We start from the raw sequence: 25201 nt of genomic DNA on the forward strand, positions 1-25201 counted from the left end.
GTATTGTCTCTCTTTTAATAGATAAAGAAATTTAATAAAATCTGTTAAATTCTATTAAAAGAGAGATACTATGAAAAACCCTTGCCTACCTAACAAAAATGATGACAGGAGGTACTTGAGGAAAATAAGTAATACATCAGAAAGTGCTGAGATCAATGCATAAACATGGAATGTCTGTCTGTCTATCTATCTATCTATCTATCATCTATTCATGAATATAACAAAGACAAATAGAAATGTTTAATATAAATAGTAAACTTCTCTCTTCTCTCTCATCTTTCCCCATCCCACTAACCAAATTAATTACTGTAATATCTTTAATGTTTTCTTGTGTTTCTTTCTTAAAATTTTGTATGCAAATTCAAGAAAAGGCATATACACCTTTTATACAGATAGTATCAACAACTCACTGCATTCTATATCATTTTATAACATACTTTTTTCCTTCAGTTCATCCATCTTAGAGATATTAAGCACTTATTTAATTCATTGTAAACTTCTGCCTAATAAGGATTTTAAAAATAAATCAATCATTTTCTTATTTATGGATATTTAGATTTTATTTTTCAGTTTTTAACTCTTACACACAATGCCACAATCAATAGTCTATCTTGTATATATTAGGCCATATTTATTTATTTTTGGCTGAGTTGGGTCTTTGTTGCTGTGCGCAGGCTTTCTCTAGTTGCGGTGAGCGGGGGCTACTCTTCGTTGAGGTGCATGGGCTTTTCATTGCAGTTGTTTTTCTTGTGGAGCACGGGCTCTGGGTGTACGGGCTTCAATAGTTGTGGCACGTGGGCTCAGTAGTTGTGACTCGCGGGCTCTAGAGCGCAGGCTCAGTAGTTGTGACGCACGGGCTTTGTTGCTTTGCTGCATGTGGGATCTGCCTGTCCCTCACACTGGCAGGCAGATTCTTAACCACTGCGCCACCAGGGAAGTCCTAGGCCATAGTTTTATTTCAGCCTTCCCATCAGATAAGTACCTAATAATGGAATTACTAGATAAAAAACATATGTATGTTAAATTTCGATATTGGTATATTGCCTTCCCAAAGGCTGTTTCAGTTTATTCCGCCTCTGATTATATGTGAGAATGCCTCATTATTCAGATCTCCATCATACTCTTAGCATTGCACTTGCTTTGCTGGAATGAACCACTCTTATTTGTAGTATTTATTATTCTTTTAATGTTTGAGTTAGTTCTGTTTAATAATATAGTGTGAGAATGAGTATATGTGTGGGCATTGTGTGTGTGTGTATGATTTTTTCCATCTATATATTGTGGGAGACTGAGCTGTAATATTAATTTGGGAGGTCACATTTTATCAATGTGAAACATTTTTAAAAATCTGAACAAATTTCAAAATGTTTTATTTATTTCTATGTTAAGTTTTTAGATATATGTTGCAACATAAAAATCACCCCCAAAACTTAGTGACTTAAAATAATAATATTATTTCCACTAATTCTGGGCTGATGGGTATCAACAGGATAGTTCTACTCCTGGCAGTTTTAGAAATTATCAGCAATTTAAATTTGTTGAAAGGAGGTAATGTGTACTTCTACATATTATTAATGTGTAGTAATGTGTACTTCTACATATTATTAATGTAGAAGACTAAAATGGGATAAAAACTGATGTGGAGAAAGGAAATTAATAAATATGGCTACTTTGGGTACGAAACCTGATGATCAAATAAACATTTAAAAATGATATTTCCCCAAGTGATTGATTTTGGCTTATATTAATAACAATGAGTTATTGAATCTTCTCTTATTGACAACACGTTTTGTACCAGTTTCCCTTTGAACAGCCTGATGGCAACATCTATAAATGGGCATGTTTCTTCTGTTTCCCACCCTAAATGCCCCAATATAGTTCTGTCTATTTCGTTATTATATATCACCTACCATCTTTGCTCCAAAGCACTTTGTGGACAGAACACATTCAATCAAATGTAGGCTAGGAAATGCAGCTCTGTTGACTAAACTGATTCTTGAATTTCTCTCTAGGGCACAACCTTAAAACACAACCTGAAACAACATCTTGCTATTTAATTCATCAGCAGAAAATAGCTATGCTGAGATGAAATAAAGTTAGGACTGCCTGAGTTAACATGGACATTCGGTACGGATAGTGTTCAGAGTTTGGGTTACTCAGATACTCTCTTAAGTAAGGAAACATAGGAACAATGTTCCCAAACTCAGGAATTATAATTGTAAACATACATTCTTATACTGTGGATGGAACTTATGCTTATGGCTACAGGGTAGGGAAAAGAAGAAGAAAATCAACATTGTTACAATCATTTTGACACCTCTTTGAGGAACAAAGTTAGAAACTCAAATCAGGGTGTTCAGTATTTGAACCAGAATAGATCAGTCCTTGGCTGCCCAGTCAGTGCTACTAACATTGCTTTTTGCAATTGCATTATTCCAGCTGGAGATGCTTCATGTCAGTTTAATCATGAGCCCATTGCCCTGAGTTCTGCTATCATCACTTCCAAAGATTTATATAGCTTTGAAAGTATCTACATAGCTTTGCATTTCCCTCACTTTGGGAAGGCCAAGCCAATTTTTTATTAGCTTCTATTGTTTCCAAATGTTCAGCACTGAATTTAATTGTGCAGAGGGTGTGGCTTTAATGCTTGATACTAACTACTATCAGCACTGTTCTGTAATCTCGTTCTTATTTGCCACTCCCATGCTCCTTATTAATAAACTTCATACCTTGCAATCAAATTATTAATTTAGTTACCACCTTAGCAGCATGAGCAAAAAAAAGAGAGAGCCAGTGTTCTACACTTCAAGAAATAGATCTTGAAATGGAAGTCCTACTGTTCAACTGATATCTTGCTTCTACCCCCTGCCTTTGTACTTTGTTATAGACAAGTGGCTCTACCGTATATGATTCTTCATCCTAGGCCATGTAAGCCTGCCATAAGTAGAAGCCCACAAAAATACATTGTGATGCCAACTTCAAAGAGGATTGTATCTTGCTCCCACTAAGACATAATATAAAAGAAACAAATATATATATATGGAGAGAGAGGGGGGGAGAGAAAACAGCAGAGAGAGAATGCACGCTGGTAAGATGATAAGATTTTGCACTCTCCTTTCTGAGGTTCTACTGGGTATAAACAGGAACCATTTAAAACCTAATGCAAGTTCATTGATTTTTTTTTGTTGAATGTGAGACTGCATGCTTATCATCATCTCTGGCTCTAATTCCTTTCAGTGGTTTACTATAGTTTTCCAGTTCAAGTGCTACAGTAAGTTAGGGAGGACCAAACAGGCCCTCTTAAAGTCTTGAAGGTTTAAGAGAGAAATCTGGATATGAACTAAAAACACTTATGATGGACAATTTCTATGTCTACCTTACCCTGTTTACTGCTCAATCATTTATTTTTTTTCATCTCTGAAACAACTTTATTACAAGGCTGTTTTAAATGACAACTTCCAATTCTTTCTTAATTTGCTTTGTCACCAATTCCAGTTATAACTCTATTTACATATAACAATAAATCTTGCATTGATCTTTGCATCCTATTTAAATTGTTCTCATCAGGCCATTCCAGTGAATGGAAGTGTGACTGTTGTGTGACACGTTGACCAGCATTATTGAGTGGGGGTAGAGGGGGGCCCAGGACAGAGGGAGCCCACTTCACAGGTGCGGGTGGGGAGCCGGCCTCCCTCTCCTCTGGCCCCCACCCCAAACTCACAGTGATAGGCACCTCACTTCCTTGCCCTTCAAAAAGGGTGAATAAAGAAATCCCTCCCAGTCCAAGAAATGATTTGGACTTCCATCTTCAACAGGGTTGAGATTTCCCCCACTCTTCCTGCCCCCTGATCAAACACTCAGATCCTAAGGCTTCCTAGGTGCTGGTCCTGCCCTGACCCGCCAAAGGACTGTCTCTCCATGATCAGGGCCCTTCTGCCTTCTTGCCTTTCTTCTGTCACCAGTTCCGAGAGGAATTTCTTTGGACAGACACGATGCAGCATCAAGAAGGGTCACTCCCACGGCCCCCTCCTCACCTCACATGTGATGGGAAGGTGCAGTCAACGAGGAACATTAATATGAGTAAACAATGAACTTGAAAATGACAGGCTATTAATTAAACAAATCTATAAAAATAGTTAGGACGTAACTCTGTTCAAATAAATACGAAATAAGTAGGCTCCAAGCAGCGTGATACGTTGCATCACTGGAATGTGAGGCTGGTCCCACTTTGCCCCAGTTGGGATTGGACACGAACCCCCAGGGTGTCAGAAACAGACTTTAATGCAGTCGGCCAAGCCATTGGCTCTCTTTGTCTTCCCTCTGGAAGAACAGAACTTGTACATTTGTCCAGCTTGTCTTTTCCAACAATACATAATTAAGGCCTTGAACGCCTTTTCCTTCTCTCACCAGGGCATGCAGACTCAGGGCAGAAACTGCCCTTCTTGCTTCAACACAATGCCCACTGCCCTCATGCCAGCTGGGAGGGAGAGGGAGTTAGTTTGAGCTGGTGCCAGTCCTGACAGAGGCCGGGGCCAGCTCAGAGCCCCAAGAGCCCCCAGCAGCAGGCAGCAGAGGCCCTCTGGGTCCCAGGACCCATGAAGCCACGCGCCAGGACGCCAGGCAGCCTTGCCCTCGTCATGCACACGGGGATCCAGGTGCCCGTCTGCAGGGCAGCTCAGAAGCCAGACTCCTCCCTCTTCCCTACCAGTGGCTGCGCTGCCAGTTGGGAAGTCAGGCTGAGGTCGGGTAGAATTACCCTTCCCCATGGACTGAGCGGAGAGGAGCAGCGTGGGGAGTGGGCTGCGGGCCCTCCTCCTACCATTTAAAACAGCAGCAGGGAAGGAAGCAAGGTGGGCCCGAAGGTGCCCTGTGCCAATGGTCTGGCTGCGAGGTCGCGATGGAAGAAGTAAGCCAGCTTCCCAGCCCAGCTATTCGGCAGGCACCACAGGAAACGTCCTGTCCCCACATGTGCGAGCCTGTGTTCTGCTGAGCCCTGGACCCTGAGGAACACCCATAGGTCTTCCCTGGGACGGACACGAGGGTCAGCCAGGGTCAGCAGGACAAACACCGTGGGCCTGCCGGCTCTGCCCCCACCCTTGCAGGTGCATCCCATAGGGTTTTCACAGCTTGGCTTAAGTCAGCTCAGTGTTGGCACATTCACAGAATGAGATGGCTACACACTCCGGGGCTGCAGGCCCAGGATCAGCGAGTCCGTGGGCAGGCTGGCCTCTCTCCCGTCACTGCGACTGCACGCCTAGGGTGATCTTCAGGTTCTCGTACACCATGTAGCTGATGCTCACGGCCGGAATCACCTTCCTGAAGTTGGGGGCCAGCCCCCAGTACAGGTCAAAGGCCCCCTCGGTCCACAGAATCTGTTTGAAGAGGCTGATCATGGTCACCTCCAGAGAGCCCTCAATGGAGGCTTGGGCCTGCATCCGGGTCCTGACCAGGGCCAGTGGGTAGCTGGCCAGCTGGCCACAGGCGCTGGACACGGTGCCACAGGCCAGGAGCACAAACGCTCTGGGGTGTGCGCTGTTCACTGCATAGCACTGCAGCCAGGCATTCTTGAGCATGTCGTAGACGGCCAGGTCTATCCCAGCGTAGGGGATGATCCCCAGCATGTTGGGAACATAGCCTTTGTAGAAGGCGGCCATGCCCTCTCTGGCTAGGATCTTCCTGGCACAGTCCAGCATGCCCGAGTACTGGCCTGTGTTGCACAGGGCCATGCGGGTCTTCAAGACCTCCATCAGGTAGCTGCTGCTCTGGGCGATGGCCCCTGCCAAGGACCCTGCCACAAGCCTCTCGCGAATCTTCAGAGTCTCTTGGTCACTCCCAATGAGACACCTGATCTGTGTCATAGGCCATGAACTTGATGGCCGAGTCGGGGGCAGTTTTGAGGACGTTGATGCCGTTGCCCCGCCAGAGTGATTTGGCCCCTCCTGCTCGAATCATCTGGGTGAAGCCACCCACGATGCACATGTTGTTCCTGCGGGATGTGTGGACCTGCATGAGCACCTTGAGTCTGTCCAGGGGGGCCGTGCAGGTTCTCGATACAGCCCCCGCCCCACCGCCAGCCACCAGGTGTCTCCACCACATCCCTGTCTGCCTCTCCTCCGCCGTGAACTCATCGGGGACCGTCAGATTCTCACCCATATCAAAGATCGTGGAATGCTTCCAGTACAGGATGATCTCAGGGATGTTTTCCACGGGATGCAGGAGGCGATAGTCTCGCCACTCGTTCCAGTCGATGGTCGTCGTACCATTCTTGTCCATGCTCTTGAGGATTTTTTCTGCCTGCTGTTCAGATATCTTGACTCCCAGGTCCCGCAGGGACTGCATGATCTCCTGCGCGTCGATCCATCCATCATTCTTCTTGTCCAAACTCTTGAATACCAGCCTCAGTTTCTTCTCGTGATCTTGGAAATAATGGGCAAACTCTTCAAAGTCTAGTTGCCCATCGAGGTCTTTGTCGCCAGCTTGTACAATTTTCCGGATCTCGCCCTCTGTGCGATGCAGTCCCAGGAGCCAAAGTCCCATGGTCAGGTCGTTGACACACAGGCGGCCTTCGCGGTTGACTTCGAGAGTCTGGAAAAGGCTCCAAAGGCGCAGCTGGTGGTCCGGGCCCCCGCAGACGGTGCCGCCGCAAGGGTCCACGGACGTTGGCGATGAGGCGGACGGCTAGGCGGTGGCTGCGGCGTCCGGCAGCGGGGAAGCCACACAGCGGCACAACACACTGCTCACCATCGGGCGCGAGGCAGGGGTGACGGGCCGGCGGGGAGAGCGCGGAAGACGCAGGTGTCCTTAGTCCAGTAGCGTGGACTCCAGGTGCCGGCAAGCTGGCGGAATGGGCAGCTTCCGGGTGCTCAGTCATTTAAATGTCTTATCTTTCATCTGTCTCCAATACATTCCCCTATGTAGGGTAATTAAATTACACTATTTTGACCACTCCATAACTGTGCTGTACCTATGGCAAAAACTTCATTCTAGATACCTTATTCATTAGACCTTCTATTTTGATTCTGTCCAATATTAGTTCCACTTTTTAATTAAATTTCATGCTAAATGACTCTCTTTATCGGTTAGTTGAGAATAACAAAAACATGATGTATCATACAATTTTGAAATTTAATAATTAAAAGATCTGGAAATGCATTTTTTTTTTTTGATTCAAGAGAATCTAAAACCCCATTAGGAAACTTTCTTTTGTCTGACTAATGATGTACAAGAACAGTGAGAGTCATGGGTGATGGATCCTCTTGGAAGAAATCAATTACTGTCTCATCCACTCTTTCCCTGTGGGAATAGAATGAATGTCAGTACAATTCCAGTTGGCACAAAACCTTGCAAAATGTTTCCCTTTCTTGCTAACATTTGAAAACGTTTCAAGTAAAAGAAGGCACTAACCCTGTTGTTTGTGTAATTTCTTTCTCTCTTCTTGCCTTTCTTTCACTGGATCACAGAAACAATGCAAATTTCACTGGATTAATATGATTCAGTTACTATACTCTGAAATGTTTAATTTACCCTCATTGTAAGAATTTGAGAAATATTTAAATTTTCTTTTCTTTTCTAAGCTGATTTGAAATCCAATAAGATAACTCTGAAGTAAACTTAACATTTTTAATTTGTGTGAAAAATTTGTCTCTTGCTGATGGGGTTGGTGACAAAAGAGAAATGACAAACGAATGTCTCTTATTCTTTAATTATTGTATCAGCCAGCAACTGTCTTCCTCAAGCTCAGCCATAGGCTAAAGCTGTAATGTTAAAATCATAAATATCCTGTTTTTGGCACAAAAAATCCTAAAACAGTAGTGGGGAGGGACATTAACTATTCTCTTACCCTGCACAACAATTTGGTGTAGGTCCAACTCAAGCAAGCTATCACCTACTCTCCCTGGCCAAAATTATCTGTTCACTCTGAAGAAATGATGCTCCTCAAAGACCGTGAAGCTTCCCACTGAACTTCATGTGATGTTTAAAACCAGTCCAAGTGGTGGTAAAAAACTAAAAGAGGGCTTCCCTGGTGGCACAGTGGTTGAGAGTCTGCCTGCCGATGCAGGGGACGCGGGTTCATGCCCCGGTCTGAGAAGATCCCACATGCTGCAGAGTGGCTGGGCCCGTGAGCCATGGCCGCTGAGGCTGCGCGTCCGGAGCCTGTGCTCCGCAACAGGACAGGCCACAACAGTGAGAGGCCCGCGTACCGCAAAAAAAAACAAACAAAAAAACTAAAAGAACTTTACATGTTAGATAGATGAATGAGTAAAGGAGATTTCTAAGGTAAACAAAAGTACTATGAGTAGGTAAACTGTAGACTAGCTACATTGCTAATAAAGTCATACAAACTCAATTGAAATAAATGAGACTGCTCTAGGTCACCAGTCTGCAACCTTTGGAGAATAGATCAATATTTTTAAGGCACCTTTTAAGAAACACTCATCTTAAAAGATTCCTGGAGTGGAGGGGGAAACTTCCATGGTTACAAATGTTGGAGAAACTCTGCACACAGTACATCTTCTTTTGCAGATTTGTAATGTATATCAAACACATTAAAACACCAGTCTCCAAATGGGGTACATCAATATCATAGGGTGCACAAGATAATTCAATAGGAGGTAGGAAGGAAACTTGAGAACATTTTTTAATATTTATTTTTATAATATTTCTATTTCATTTTATTTTTATGTCTTTTATAATGTATATAACATTATCACAACAGTGAGTTATTCAATTTACATGTGAATACATACACTTCTATTGAGAATAATGCTCAATTGTTACTGATGTATGAAGAAAAAATTTGCACACTTCATTAATCTTAGAACTTCTGTAGTAAAACATTACTTTGAATTTATATCATATAGGCGACTTTATGTGTATGTATGTATCACTGATTATGATTCAATGAAACACACTTTGTGAATCACGGTTTTAGTAGCCAGAAGCTTTATTTTTTTCCAGACAGGATGCTTCCATTTACTATATCTGCTAACAGGGGAATGACAATGACCTGGATTTTAGAGTGTGTTTTGCGAATTCAATTATTCTTGGAAAGTCTTTATCAGAGAGGACATAACTGAAGGAAAAGTATCAAGAAATAGAATTTTGGGACTTCCCTGGTGGCACAGTGGTTAAGAATCTACCTGCCAATGCAGGGAACACAGGTTCGATCCCTGGTCCAGGAAGATCCCACATGCCATGGAGCAACTAAGCCCGTGTGCCACAACTACTGAAGCCCATGTCCCTAGAGCCTGTGCTCCGCAACAGAAGCCACCACAGTGAGAAGCTCACACACCACAACGAAGAGTAGCCCCGGCTCGCCACAACTAGAGAGAGCCCGCTCACAGCAACGAAGACCCAATGCAGCCGAAAATGAATAAATAAAATAAATAAATTTTAAAAAAGAAAAAAAGAAGTAGAATTTTTACCTTAGCTAACAAGTTAGTCTATCACATATTAATGGATGCTGTTAAAAGATATGCAATTCCTAGGTCAGAGATGAATGATGGCCTGACTGGTAGCCAGAGTGTCAGCATTTTGGAGTAGGGGTAGGAACAGTTCTCTAAGATCCAGGTCCCACAGGTAGACACGAGGAAGGCTAGATAACAGCTGCACACATCATGAGCTGCTTTCAGAAGGGGAATCCTGAGATTCAGTAGTCTGGGTCTTTCATAATGGGCAAAAGCATGCTTCCACTTTGCTTTGGATAAATCCAATATCTCTGTCTTTCAAGGCTGTTCACTATCCAGACATCCTTGAAAAAATGGTCTTGAATTCAAGGCAATCAGTGCCTCTGCTTGCGAGATATGCAGAAACATGCAAAATTCACGGAGAAATGTCTCCCATTTAAGCTGTGCTAATGGATTTGGCTTTACAAAGCGTAAACCAACATACGTGCACCTAGCCGACGATCTCTTCAAATCCTTCCACACAGGATCATCTTCATGGATACACAGCCAGTGCAAACACACAAAGCCCTATGCTCAGAAACCACACAAGGAACTCTGGCTTAATGGCCCGTGATCGCTTCTCATTATTGTCTTGAAACTCTTAATAATGTTATCTTAGATCTTATGTTTGGTAAGTGAAGTCCTATGAGACAGTGGAGCAGTCAGCAGGCCCTTGAAGTCTTGGTTTGTGCTTAATCCTGTCTCTTGCCACCTCCCTGCCTCCTGGGAATGGGTTCTATGCCACCTACTGTCCCTGACACCCCATACCCTTGCCCAGCCTCTCCATCCAGGAAGGATGTTACTCTCTCCCTGGGGCAGCGACTAGGTTGTGTTAGTTGGGAGAGGCCTTTGTTTGCTGTTGCCCTTCTCCCCACACAAAGGCCTTGGATGGGTCGCGGTGGCAGCCATCTTACCCTAGGCTGACAGTTACACATGCACCCAGAGGGTGGGCAGGCTGAGACTAGGTATGGGTGGGAGAAAGCCGCTAGCCCACCCTTGATCCAGTGCATCCTGAGTACGGAGGATGCATCCGTGCATGCACAGGGATTTAAAGACCCTGGATACTGCCTGTTCACCATGATTGGGGCGGCAGGCCTATGGGAAGAGGAGGTAGGTGCCTGGCTCGACATTTCCAGATCACCACCACCCCTCCCCCGCTTCAGGTTGCAATATATCAGTCTAGCAGCAGGCAGGAAAAGTTGCCCAGCACGTATGTCCTGAGCCACAAGCAGGGGCCCCTAGGCACAAATAAGTGTTTGCACTGGCCCCATGAGTATACCAGTTCCCAAGGGAGCACTCCCCCTGCTGACTCAATGCCCGGCAGGGCATCTTTTCTGCCTTCCAACCTTCCTGAATCTAGTTTTCATTGTCTTTTCTAGTCATTTTGAGGCATCCTCCAGGGATTAACTCTGGAATACAAATTGTATAATTTCAGTAATTCTTTAAATGAGTTAGTGCCTTTATATTTCCAGTTAAAACTGGCATTGTACAATATAAAAAGAAATGCTTAAATTAAGTGCTAGTAATTTAATATTTTAATTTTTCTTTTAGAGTGGCATTATATGACAAAGAAAATACATAATGGCAAGCTGAGAGAAAGACAGCAGAAGAAAGGAAAAGTTTATATTGAGTACTTTTAGTGCTTTTTTTCCTGCTTTTGCAACAAAGGTCCTTGCATTTTCATTTTGCACTTGGCCACTGCAATATATGCATCAAGCCCTGCTCACTCAAGATATCTCTGCTTCACCTCACCCTCCACCTGAGAACTCGTTGGATTTGAAACCTGTTAGAGGAGGTGTCCATACTCTGTATGCGTACCATACTCTCTTTTTTCCACTTATTACAAGGGACAAGGAGTCCCTGCTTCTATTCCATCAAGGAGGTAGTCCTGCAACTTATCCCCTTGCATCCTGCACCCTTTACTCTTGTTCCTATCAGGGACTTCCCACGTGGATTTATCCTCTCGTCTGAATCATGAAATCTTCACGTTTTCCACCTCTCCTGTACGATTCATATAAACATGCACTGATAACTTTAACATGTACATATAACATCACATACAAAACAGGAAAATCTCTTAATCCCACCACCTGCTTTTAGCTGCCTTTTCATTTCTCTGCTCTCTTTGGCAGCAAAAATTCTCAAGAGTTGTGCACACTCACTACCTCCCTGTCTTCACTTCAAATTCACTCATCCTCCCACTCCACTCCTGCTACTGTCTGTACACCACTAACTTTGCTTATTAAATTACCAAATGATCCCTTAATGCCAAATTCAGCGCTCACTTATCTAGTCCCCATCATACTTGACTTTTCAGCAGCATTCAGCATAGCTGATGACTCCTTCCTTATTTTTATTTTTATTTATTTTTATTTTTTTGCGGTACGCGGGCCTCTCACTGTTGTGGCCTCTCCCGTTGCGGAGCACAGGCTCCAGATGTGCAGGCTCAGCGGCCATGGCTCACGGGCCCAGCCGCTCCGCGGCATGTCGAATCTTCCCGGACCAGGGCACGAACCCGCGTCCCCTGTATCAGCAGGTGGACTCTCAACCACTGCGCCACCAGGGAAGCCCAACTCCTTCCTTCTTGGAATTCTTGGTTTCTGTGACTTCTCTCCCACCTCACTATTAATCCACCTTGTTGGCTATTTAACCGTTTTCTGCTGACTCCTTCTCTACCAAAACTTTAAATGTTGGAAGGCATCCAAAACTACATGCTACATGTGTCTCTAATCTTGCCTATTCTCTCTCTCTCTCTCTCACTATATATATGTATTCTCCAGTTTGCATCTCCAGATTATATATCCAATGGCCTCATCTCAAATGTCTAACAGGCATTTCAAAGTTAATATGGCCAAAATGGAACCCTTGATTTTCCCCAAGTATGCTGTGCTCTGTCTTTTTGAGCTCAGTAAATGATATCATCTAATCAGTTACTCAACCCCTTGATTTATCTTCCCTTTAACTTTCACACGTTGTCCATCAGCTAGTACCATTTTCAAACATATAAGCCTAGTTGGAATCTATACTCTTTTCTGTCTGCTCAGATACCACCGTAACCTGAACTACCGATACCTCCTACCAGCAAGACGCTTTACTCGTCTCATTTCTACACTTTCTCACTGTAAACCTGACAGTAAGCTGAGTGATTTTTTAAAATCATAAATTATATTATGTTAGTGTTTAGCTCTTAAAATGAGTACCTTGGCTTTATAAGATCACGCACTACTTGGTACCTGCCTATGTTTCCAAGCTCATCCTGTATTATTTTTCCCAGCATATTCCAGACACACTGGCCCCCTCATTCCTCTCCCAGGTCCACAGAGCTCATTTTCTTGAGAGCAGACACCTTAGAGGACTGACTCATATCTGAAATAGTACTAGGAATATAGTATCCAATAGATGTTAAATAAATAAATACATTATTTATCTTTCCATTTATCCACCTTTTTCTAATATGGATTTATTAAGTACCCCCATGTTATTATTTGAGGATAAATTTAATACTTTCATACTTAGAAAATACCACAAAAATCTCTATGAAATATGTACTTTCATATATAATAGTTTCTCTTTTTAAAGTTCATTTCATTCCCTTAAACAGAAACACTTATTTGTTACTTTAATAGTGTGGTTTGGTTGTTTCCTTTACACTATTAGTGTAATTGACTGGTAGAATCATGGTTGTGGGAAACCATATAGCTTAATGGAATTCTCAAGGACCAGGAATTAAAATCCATCCCGACTTTATGCCTTTATTATTCTTCACCCTGTGCACATCCTTATCTAGAGAATGGTATTAGTATAATACCTATATCAGGATGAGCAACTTTACGAAGCAGAGTATTATGTAACTCTGTCCTACTTCTGGTAAAATGAAGGTGAATAAGCAAATACGCATAGGCTGGAAGCCCCAGAGCACTCACATTTTCATCTGATCTTTTACATTTTGGAGATTCTGCTATTAAAACATTTTCTCTGTGTAAATTTGTATGCTCTCTAGAGGATCATTCAGTTACATTAATGAGATTATCAAATGGTCTATTGATTAGGACCACCAAATGAATGGGTAGAGGGCAGTAGAGTTTGGGGATACTACTGACTGAGCTAAGTTATACTCGACAGTGGGGCACAAGGGGCAGGACTCTTTTTCTTTTTTTCTGCCAAGACTAAATGCACTCCTCTTCAAGTCTGTTTTCTCTGGGAAGCCTTTCATACTGCTCAAGTCTCAAATTCTCTTATCACAGGGCTTATTGTACTGCACCAGCTTTTCATTCCTCGATATCCTCCGTTAAGTTATAAACTCTGTGAGGACAAGAACTATAAATGCCCTGACTATGGCTATTTCCCTATTGAATTGAATGAATGAGTGAATGGACAGATGGAATTGAACAATAAATGAATGGAGTGTTAAGGCAATAGTTCATGATCACCTGAAAGAACAGTGTGAAGGCATACAGTAGCCTATGAGAGATCTTCTTTCATGTTTGACCTCTCTTATATGAATCAGGTAAAGGGAATTAAAAGAAACCCTGGAATGGTATTTGTGGATTATTTACACCCTGTATGAGGCTGTTTGCTGGGTTTGACAATAATAAAAAAAAAGAGAGAAAAAGGAACAAAGAAACCTCATGACGCAATTCTGACTCTATTTCTTACTGTAGGTTTATTGGTTATGGTTTATAAAATTAAGAAAATAATACCTGTCTTGAAAATAATACCTGTCTTGAAAAATACCTAGGTATGGTGTTAGTAAAATTAGAAAGATATTAGCCACCATATTATGGTAGATATTATCATTATTTGCTTGTACTCCTTGGATGGCAATTTGTAAAATTTTACAGCAATATTAAATATTGAGACTTTTTTCATCCTTTTTCCAGGACTTAATTCATGCATAAGATAAAGCAATGATTTTTAGATCAATATATAGAATAAAGCAATGATCTTTAGACTACTTCCAATAAATTATTAATTACTAATCATTTGCATATTCAAATATACAAATGCATGTTTTGTAAGAGAGTTATTTCTTTTTTTATATCAGACTTCTAAGTTTAAGTTCCAAGGACCTGAAGTTAGAATTTTTAGTTTCCAAAGTGGTTGATATCTCACCTTTGAAAACAGAATAAAGTTGGTGTTTCTCCTTCTAAAAATCACAAAGGTGTTTAAGTAACTTACTGTTCTAGACAACGGCTCATTTTAATATCTGCCTGCCTCTTGACTATATCCTTGTAGTAAATATTATCTACCATACTGATTACATATCTCTTTCTAATCTCATCTCATTTCTTCCATCTCCTCAATTTGAAGACAGAGATTATACTACATGAGGTAATCTGTTTTGAAAAAAACAAAAAGCCCTTGCACTCAACCCATATACATACCATTTTCCCCCTGGAATTAGGTCTTCCATACTTACTTGAAATAATCATGTATCTTAGTATAAACAGTAGATTTTAAAAGAGATTAGGCTGTTGTTTTGTGGATGGTTAAAAGGTATTGTGATTTTTAAAAATGGCTTTTCAGAGGTGAATCACTGGTTTAAGCATAGGTAAGGTAGAAGTGAACAGAAGTTATTACCCTCTGAAAGTTCACTGGTGTTTTTTGTTCAGTTTATAGTTTTCCCATGGACTGGTGCCCAGCCTCAACTCTTACACGTACTTCAGCACTGCTGATGGGAGCTTCCCCTGAGAGGGGATGTGTGATTGGTCCCTGGGGTCTGGTACTAGAGAGCCATCCTAACTTAGGGATGAAATGAAGCTGAAAACTTTTCTTGTAACTTTTGGTCATTCCATAATACCTAACCTTCTCAGTTCAAACCAGTTAGATGAAATGAATACTTCTGTACCAATAACATGCAAACTACAAAGAGATTAGTAAACGTTAAGAAGTACTACTCAGGGCTTCCCTGGTGGCGCAGTGGTTGAGAGTCTGCCTGCCTGTGCAGGGGACACGGGTTGGTGCCCCGGTCCGGGAAGATCCGACATGCCGCGGAGCAGCTGGGCCCGTGAGCCATGGCCACTGAGCCTGCGCGGCCGGAGCCTGTGCTCCGCAACAGGAGAGGCCACAACAGTGAGAGGCCCGCGTACCGCAAAAAAAAAAAAAAAAAAAAAAAAAAGGACTATTCAGAGGACATTGACAATCAGACTCACCTCAGTTTTTTGGTTTTGTTTTTAGGATGATATAATTTTCAACTGATAGTGTTTTTTTAATATATACACACAAAACCACCTCTACCCAGATTTCTCTACACACAGGGTAGGTTGAGCTGCTGTCAAATTTAATCAAGCAGAATTGACTTTTACTTGGACACTGGTGTGTTAATGAAGGTTCTTGAAATCTGTCAGGGTATTTCTTTGGCAAACCGTACCAAATTGTATTGATATTTATCAAATTTAAACGAAGATATTTGTTCACCGGAAGCACAATGCAGGGGAAGTTAGAAGTCAAACATAACTGAAAGAGTTAACTTCTTTATTTAAGAATGGGTATTGTTATTACTAAATGTTCTCTGTGTGAGTTTAATTTACCAGGAATACCTGACACCACCCTCACCTTCCCACCCCTTTGCCCCTTTAAATAGTTGGTAATCATTTATCAGATCTGTGTTCCAGCCCATCCATGTTTCAGGGGCTGGATTCATGACTTGGCCCTGTGTGTGTGTGTGTGTGTGTGTGCGCGCGCGTGCGTGTGTGTGTGTGTGTGTTTATATATGTGTGTATGTGATTCGATTTTTCTTGATCTTATTGGCTGTGTTGATAATGGCTTCTTGCAATGTCTTTGTTCAGATTGTGTATGTATTGCAGTCCTGCAGGCACCCTCAACAATGTCTCAAGTCAAACTATAATCACCCCTGAGCTTGCTGACTTAATTACAAATCTTTACAAATATCTTTGCTTATCTGTTTGGTCATTTGCTTTGTTCTGCTGCATTTTTCTCTTCCTCGTACTCCCCTAATTTTTCTCCAGTGCTCATACCCATATTTGGGCTGAAAAATCTTTACGCTTGAGGTTTGTTCTTTCCCACTCTCTGAATGCGGTGAGGATATTCATCCCAAATTTGAGGTAGGAAATGTTTGGCTTTATGTGGTATTACTAGGAGCAGTTATTGTTATAAAGCAAAAGAGAAACTGTTTTCTGAACGTTTTCTTGCCCTCTGTCTTGCTCTTGCTCCTTCATTTAAAAAACAGTATATATTAATTGCAGAAAAAATTGAACATAAAAACTATAAAAGAGAAAGTGAAAATCACTCATATACTCAAATCCTTGAAAGAACCCCTACTAACTATATGCTATACTGCCTTCTGATCTTTTCCCAGTAAATATGAGTGCTGGTTTGTATATATTTTTAAAAATTTAAATAAAATGCGTTTGTATATACATGTACATATGTATACATACACATATACTTGTATCCTGGGATCATAGTGTATATAAAATATTTTTAGCTTATTTCTTCTCTATTATATTGTGAATAATTCCCATGTCATTAAGCCTTCTATAGAAACTTTATTTTTAAAACTTCTTTACTATAAAATGAAACATATAGTCATAGAAGCATGGTAACTATGGTCGAACCTAAAGAAAGAAACTCAGCAGTCATACCACCCGGAGATGTCTTTCACTGTTAACATTTTCTTCTATTTCCTTCTAGACTTTTACATACATATACAGAATGTTTTAAAAATAAACACTAGTATTATATGGTACAACCCATTTTGTAACCATCTTTTAAATTTATTTTGAATATTTTTCTGTCATAATTTTTAATGTAAACATCATTTAAAATAACTGCATAATAATCTAATTCTTCATGTTTAAACTGTTTTGCCAGCTAAGTCAAGGCAACAGTGATTAAATCTTCTATTCACCCACTGGCAAAGATATCATCTTGTAAATCTTAACTATTTGCTGGCCATTGTGAATTTTGTAAGGTCCAGAAGAGAAAGGAGAAAAAAAATTGGAATAGATCTTTGGATATTTCCCCCTTCTGTCTTTGGAGTTGAGTGTTATAAAATCTTATTGTTGTTACTTGTATTACAACATTTATTCAGCCATAAGAGTATTAAATCAATTAGGGATTAGCTGGTGATATCTATTCGTGTTATAATCTTATTTCTTTATCAGAAAAAAGTCCTTTTTACAGAGATTTAGAGACAATAATATAAACAACATTAGAGTCGATTGACAAATTGTTAAGAAGATAAAATATGGATTATGTGTTTGGAAGAAAAAGAGCTGATCATGAAACCATAAGTCCTTATTTGAACTTTAAGTTCAAGTGTTTCAAATGGAATTAACCTATTAATGCAATACGGAAGTAGTAGAGAAGAGTAGCCTATAGGGATGAGGCTGAGGGTGGGAAAAACACAAGGGTGGTGCAGTATCCACCCTTACATTTAGGAATGTAAAGATGGGACATTGTTACCACCTGTAAGATATGACCCTTGAAAGGAATTGAAGGAGGGCCAGATCCAGGTTTCATGAAGATTGAATCTCATATCATTTTGCTTGATCTCCTTGAGAAAAAAGATTACAAAATTATGACTATAAATTTGGGTGGGAAGGTGAAGGGAGTATTTAGGATGAGAACTCATAACAAGTTACAAATTATAAAATGCTAAAATATACCACAATGATCACAAAATCCAGAATAATACCTTAATATATTCATTAATGAAATTTCTGACTGACATTTATAATCATTTTTCCTACATTTCTGGCAGCATACTCTTTGATTGCTTTTTCATATGATAAATATTTTGTAATATCATCTTCTGTGGAGAATAGAAAGATAATAAAATCTTTACTCTAGCAAGGCTGATATGAAATCGTTCTTTATTATTGATAGTTTAGAAAAGTTTCTTTCTGCTTCATAATTCATTACTGATAATGTCATGCTGTATTTCAGGATTGGTGTCAAATTTGAGAAAGCCTCTGAGTTTATCAAGTGTGAACAGGGAACTTAAAGTTCCTTTTGTGCAATGGCTAATCTTACATACTTCTTGAATTCACGACATTCATAAACCACTCTGCTATCAGTGTCACTGATGCCCTTGTTAGGTCATATTATGTTACCTTCATTGAAATAAGTTTTCATGTCAAGTCAGCAAGAAATTCAAATCATTTTCCAATGATTTATTCTCAGATTATTTGTTAAAATCCTCACACCTATTTATTATTTCTATTTGAGATGCCTCTCTTTCACTTAATGACAGCTTTGGTATAATCTGAAAATTTTCTATTATTATAATTCACTTCCCAGAGTTCAAATAACTTTATTTATTTATTTATTTCATTTCACTAAGAAAGAATATCTGCATACAGTAAAATGCAAAGATCTTAAATGGACAATCAGAGTTTTGACAGACATATATCCATGTAACCAACATCTTAACTGAGACATAGATCATTTCCATGAGCCCAGGAATTTTACTTTTGCGCCTTTTCTGTCAATCCTCACCTTTACACCCTTGTAGGCAACTATTCTCATTTCTAACATGATAGGTTAGTTTTGTCTATTTTTGTATTTCATATAAATAATGTCATAAAATATTTTCTCTTTTGTTCATGGATTCTTTTACTCAAAATAATTTTTTAAGAATCATTCATGCTCTTACATGTAACAACAATTCATTCTTTTTTTTTTTTTTTTTGCGGTATGCGGGCCTCTCACCGTTGTGGCCTCTCCCATTGCGGAGCACAAGCTCCGGCCGTGCAGGCTCAGCGGCCATGGCTCATGGGCCCAGCCGCTCCGCGGCATGTGGGATCTTCCCGGACCGGGGCATGAACCCGTGTCCCCTGCATCGGCAGGTGGACTCTCAACCACTGTGCCACCAGGGAAGCCCCATTCTTTTTTTTTTTTAATTGATAAGTAGGATTCCATTGTATATGACTATTTATCTGTCTTCTTTTGGTAGGAATTTGGGTTGTTTTCAGGTACAAGCTATTATGAATATATTTATCAAGTTGTTTCAACACTATCTGTTGAGAAGTCTTTCCCCATTGAATGAATTTATCTTTTAGATAATCAATTGACTATTTATTGAATTATTTGTCTATGCTTACACTAATTTCACATTGTCTTGATTACTGTAGATCGGGGTCCCCACCCCCTGATCAACTGGTACCAGTCAGTGGCCTGATAGGAACCGGGCCACACAGCAGGGGGTGAGCAGTGGGCGAGTCAGCAAAACTTCATCTGTATTTACAGCCACTCCCCATCGCTCACATTACTGCCTGAGCTCCGCCTCCTGTCAGATCAGTGGCGGCATTAGATTCTCATAGGAGTGTGAGCCCTACTGTGAACTGCGCATGTGAGGGATCTAGGTTGCATGCTCCTTATGAGAATCTAATGCCTGATGATCTGAGGTGGAGCTGAAGCGGTGATGCTCGCGCTGGGGAGCGGCTGCAAATACAGATTATCATTAGCAGAGAGGTTTGACTGCACAGAGACCATAATAAATTAACTGCTTGCAGACTCATATCAAAACCCTATCAGTGAGTGGCAAGTGACAATTAAACTGCATCTGGTGGCAGGCTTTATAGTGGCAAGTGAGTTGATGTACTTCAGTTGTACAGCTGCATCTGGTGGCGAGCTTTCAGTCAGAATCTGATACTTATTTTAGTCCGTGCGTGGCCCACCCATTATTTTATTTGCCACTTCCACCCGCGCCTCTTTCCTGCACTGCGCACTTGTCTCAGTCACAGTTTTAGTAAGCCCACAAGCTAACTTTAGCCAAAATGAGTAAAAAACAAACGTCGCTGGAGAGCTTCTTTGAAAAGGGGGAAAGACCTAATGATGAGACAGCAGAAGACTCTAAGACTGCCAACAAAAAGAAAGCTGCATTTAAAAGAAAATACCAAGAGTGCTACTTAAATTACTGGTTCATTGCAACAGGTGATTCACATTCTCCAAGCCCACTTTGTATAATATGTGGCAACCGGCTATCCAACGAAGCCATGAAACCTTCAAAACTGCTTCGCCACATGGAGACCAAGCACCCTGCCTTTGGAGTTTTTCAAAAGAAAAAGATGTGAACATGAAGAACAGAAGCAGTTATCAAAGGCCACCACTTCTTCACATGTGTCTGCGCTGAGAGCATAATTCTTAGTGGCTAATCGCATTGCTAAATCTAAGAAGTCCTTTACTACTGGTGAAGAGTTGATCCTGCCTGCTTCTGAGGACATTTGCTGTGAACTTTTAGGAGAGGCTGCATTTCAAAAGGTGGCACATGTTCCTCTTTCGGCTAGCACCATAACTAGATGAATTGATGAAATAGCAGAGGATATCGAGGCACAATTGTTAGAGAGGATTAATGAGTCACCGTGGTACACAATCCAAGTTGACAAGTCTACTGATGTTGACAGCAAGGCAACAATGCTTGTTTTCGTGGGATATATTTTTCAGGAGGATGTGCATGAGGATATGTTATGTGTACTTTTGTTGCCAACCAATACCATAGCTGCAGAACTATTCAAGTCTTTGAATGATTACTTATCAGGAAAACTGAATTTGTCATTTTGTGTCAGTATATGCACAGATGGAGTGGCTGCCATGACTGGATGGCTTTCTGGTTTCACCACTTGGGTAAAAGAGGTCACTTCTGAATGTGAGTCTATGCATTGTGTCATCCATAGAGAAATGCTGGCTAGCCAAAAAATGTCACCTGAACTTTAACAACATTTTGCAGGATGTGATTAAAATTATCAACCACATTAAAGTACATACCCTTAATTCACGTCCGTTTGCGCATCTCTATGAGGGGATGGACACAAAGCACACACGTCTCCTCTTATACATAGAAGTGAGATGGCTTTCTAAAGGTAGATTTCTGGCTAGGGTTCTTGAGTTAACGAGAGCACTCCAGAGATTTCTTTTAGAAGAATAGTCACCACTGGCAGCACATTTCAGTGTCACAGAATGGGTAGTAAAACTTGCCTACTTGTGTGACATATTCAACCTGCTCAACAAACTCAGTCTGTCACTTCAGGAGAGAATGACAACCGTGTTCAAGTCAGCAGATAAAGAGACTGCATTCAAAGCCAAACTGGAATTATGGGGCGACAAGTGAACATTGGGATTTTTGACATGTTTCAAACATTAGCAGAGATTTTGAAAGAGACTGAGCCAGGGCCTTCTTTCTCTCTCTCTGATCACCTATCTCAGCTTTCAAAAGAGTTTGAGCATTTCTTCCCAACCACAAAAGACCCTCGAACTAGGAAGGAATGGATCCACAACCCATTTGTGAATAAGCCAGTTGAATCGACTTTATCCGTGCTAGAAGAGGATCAACTGCTTGAGATCACAAATGACGGTGGCCTTAAAAGTTTGTTTGAGACAACTTCAAATATCCATACGTTCTGGATTAAGGTCAAGGCGGAGTATCCTGAGATTGCCACAAAAGCACTGAAAAGCCTGCTTCCGTTTCCAACACCCTATCTTTGTGAAGCAGGGTTTTCTTCAGTGACAGCAACCAAAACGAGATTACGGAATAGACTGAACATAAACACCACACCTCGGGTGTCACTGTCTCCCATCACCCTCACATGGGACCATCTAGTTGCAGGAAAACAAGCTCAGGGCTCCCACTGATTCTGCATTATAGTGAGCGGTATAATTATTTCATTACATATTACAATGTAATAATAATAGAAATAAAGTGCACAATAAATGTAATGCGCTTGAATCATCCCAAAACCATCCCCCCCAGACCTGATCTGTGGAAAAATTGTCCTTCCCGAAACCGGTCCCTGGTACCAAAAAGCTTGGGGACTGCTGCTGTAGATTATAAATAGAGCTGCTATAAATATTCTTGTATAAGTCTTTTTATGGATATATTTTTAGTTTCTGTTTGGTAAATAGTGGAATTCCTGTGTCATAAGGTAGGTTCATATTTAACTTTATAAGAAAATGCCAAACAGTATTTCAAAGTGATTGTATAATTTTTCACTGTTTATCATCATAATTTGCTGTTGTCAGTCTTATTTATTTTTCCATTCTAGTGGATGAATCTCCCTTTGTTTTAATTTTCATTTACTATATTCACTCATTAATTCTACTAGTATTTCGTAGATTGCTCATAATTTTCTGTAGAACTGCTAGGTTAGTAAAGGGAATTTTACTTCTTATTAAACAATGCTAATAATAAGTGAAGTTAATATTTTTGCCTCATTCCCTATTTTAGAGGAAAAGTATGCAATATGTCATTATTAAATATGATGTTTGCCATAAGTTTTATACAGATGTCATTTATCAGGTCAAAGTAGTTCCCTTCTATTTCTAGTTAACTAAGAACCTTTTTTCTTTTCATTAATGAATGTTGAATTTATTAAATAATTTTTCTTCATTGACTGGGATTATCATATAATTTTTCTCCTTTATTCTGTTGCAGTATACTAGGTTGAATAGTGTGCTCTCTCCCACCTCCAATTCATGCCTATTTGGAACTTCAGGATGTGACCTTATTTGGAGATTGGGTCTTCATAGATATAATGGGATTAAAATGAGATTATACTGGATTAAGTATGCCTTAATCCAAAGACTGGTATCCTTATAAGAAGGGGGAAATTAAAACACAAAAATACAGAATAGAGAGTCCCATGAAGCCAGAGATTAGAGTAATTTATGTTCAAGCCGAGGGATGTCAAGAATTGCCAACATGAAGCCAGAGGTTAGGAGAGAAGTATGGGACAGATTCTCCCTTAGAATCTTCAATAGTGACCGACCCTACAGACATCTTGATTTGGGACTTATAACCTCTAGAAGAACTGTAAGAGATTAAATTTCTGTTGTTTTAAGTCACTCAGTTTGCAGTACATTGTTACAACAACCCTAGGAAACTAATACAGATTTTGGTATTAGTTTCCCACAATGTCATTTCCCATTCCCTGGAAAGCAGACTGTGAGATGGATATTTGTAAACAGGAATTTTTTTTTTTTTTCTGAATCAACTCTTGAGGGACACTAAAGGAGGCAGGATTGATCAGAGGAAGAAGTTGGACTTTGATGCAATCACAACAAAAGCCTCACCTGAACCCACATGTAATTCTGGAGTAGAATGACCTTTAGAATTGTCCCAAATTGGGGAAAGGAGCCTGGGATTTTATAATCCTGCATCAATCACTCACTTCCAGCACTTCAGGGGAATGAATGCTTCAATCCAGAGGAGGTTGAGGAATCTGAGCAGTACCACAACATATACTATAGTCTACTCCTTGCACTATTTGGAACCATCTTTTTTGTATTATTTCTGGGAGCAGCTCCTTCAGAATTCTGGTGGGCCTCTTTTCCTGGGAGGAGGATTGTTAGTGGCATAAATTAAAGCCTCTGCAGCTGCAGGTAGTATGAGACTAAACTTGATATTCATACTTCATGATTTATTTACTCTACTCTCCATCCTAGATTTCCCTCATTCATGGTTTGATTATTCAGAACATAGTCCTTGAGAGATTTTAGCCCCTGGTCAGTTTTCTTCTCAGATTATGGCTATTGTATTTGTCCACATATCATTTAAGTGGGGCAAAGAAATAAAAAAGACACTTAGGTTGATCACTTAGCTATCAAATATACTCTTCCCATCACCCATTGTGTATCCACAGCCCTTCCTTCTCCTGATGGACAAGGTAAATTACACTTGCCATGTAATGACTTCTTTTCTTGCATGCTGGTATCTCAGCACAGAGCCTAAAGTGCTCAGGTGATAGTCATAGCTTGAAATTTGTTGAAACTATTATTGTGTTTTCATGGTGAAACCATCCTTCTGGATATCAAGACCTCTAAACTCACAAAACCTAGAACTGTAGGATGGAAGTGCAAAGAGTCACTGAGAGTGATGGTAGGTGGGACCATTTCTGATTCCACACTTTGTTCTCTGTCCCCTATCTATTGGGGATACCACACCATAAAAGGATCATTGATTTAAGAGTACATACTACATCCTGGAGTATAGTACCCATCCTTACAATATATCATCTTCAAGCTTATACCCCAGCTGTGCCTTTAAATTCTGTTCCCTAGCTTAATAGGCCAGTAGCTTTGGGTGTTACAATACATGATAGAAGGAGTGGACACCATGGTCATATACCAATTTCCAAACCTCCTTTGCTGTAAAGTGCATCTCTATTATTGATGCAATGTTATATTGTGTGGGATCCCATGTTGTTGGATCAAGTACTCTGAAAGCTCTCATACAGTGGTTCTGTGGGCAGGTTAGGCAAATCCATATGCAGAATATATATTGATTCTAGTAAAAAGAAATCTCTGACCCTTCCAGGATTGAAGGTGTCCAAAAAAGCCAACTTACTATGAATTGGCTTTAGTTGGGTTATTTTGAGGGATAGTGGTGTATCAACGACTCATCAATGGTCTCTGTTGCTGGCAGGTTGAACATTAAGCAGTAATGGTATGTAGCTCAGACTTGGTGAGTGTGAGTTCACAATGTTGGCCCCATATATAGCTTCCATACCTGCAACCTAGTGCTCATTGTGCTAACACTAGCCAAAGACAAAGGCTAACTGATGTTAACCGACCATGTAAAACCATTTAGTTGTGTTTGACTCCTCAGTGAAGGATGTTCTTTGGTGGGAATTAAAATGGCATACAAAGATCTTCACAGTTTGTGCCTATTCCTGTGGGTTTTACATTAATCTATGGTAAAAGGATTATCTATTTGATGGTAAGTAGCTTAAAATCTCTTATGCTCTAAGAATGCAGATTTTATATTAAAAGAGCATATGGTTGAAAAGAGCACCTAT

The 25201-nt window shown here is 40.5% G+C and overlaps 1 protein-coding gene across 1 annotated transcript; it reads right to left on the minus strand.

The window, feature by feature from the left end:
• Positions 1–5119: 5119 nt before the first annotated feature.
• On the minus strand, positions 5120–6744 carry LOC101281246 (calcium-binding mitochondrial carrier protein SCaMC-2-like). The gene is given in 2 exon segments (XM_033432252.2): positions 5120–5852; positions 5854–6744. Coding segments are annotated over 2 exon segments (1506 nt in total). The 3' UTR covers positions 5120–5237.
• Between the last annotated feature and the right edge of the window lie 18457 nt (positions 6745–25201).

Source organism: Orcinus orca, chromosome 5, assembly GCF_937001465.1.
Source record: "Orcinus orca chromosome 5, mOrcOrc1.1, whole genome shotgun sequence".
NCBI lineage: Eukaryota > Metazoa > Chordata > Mammalia > Artiodactyla > Delphinidae > Orcinus > Orcinus orca.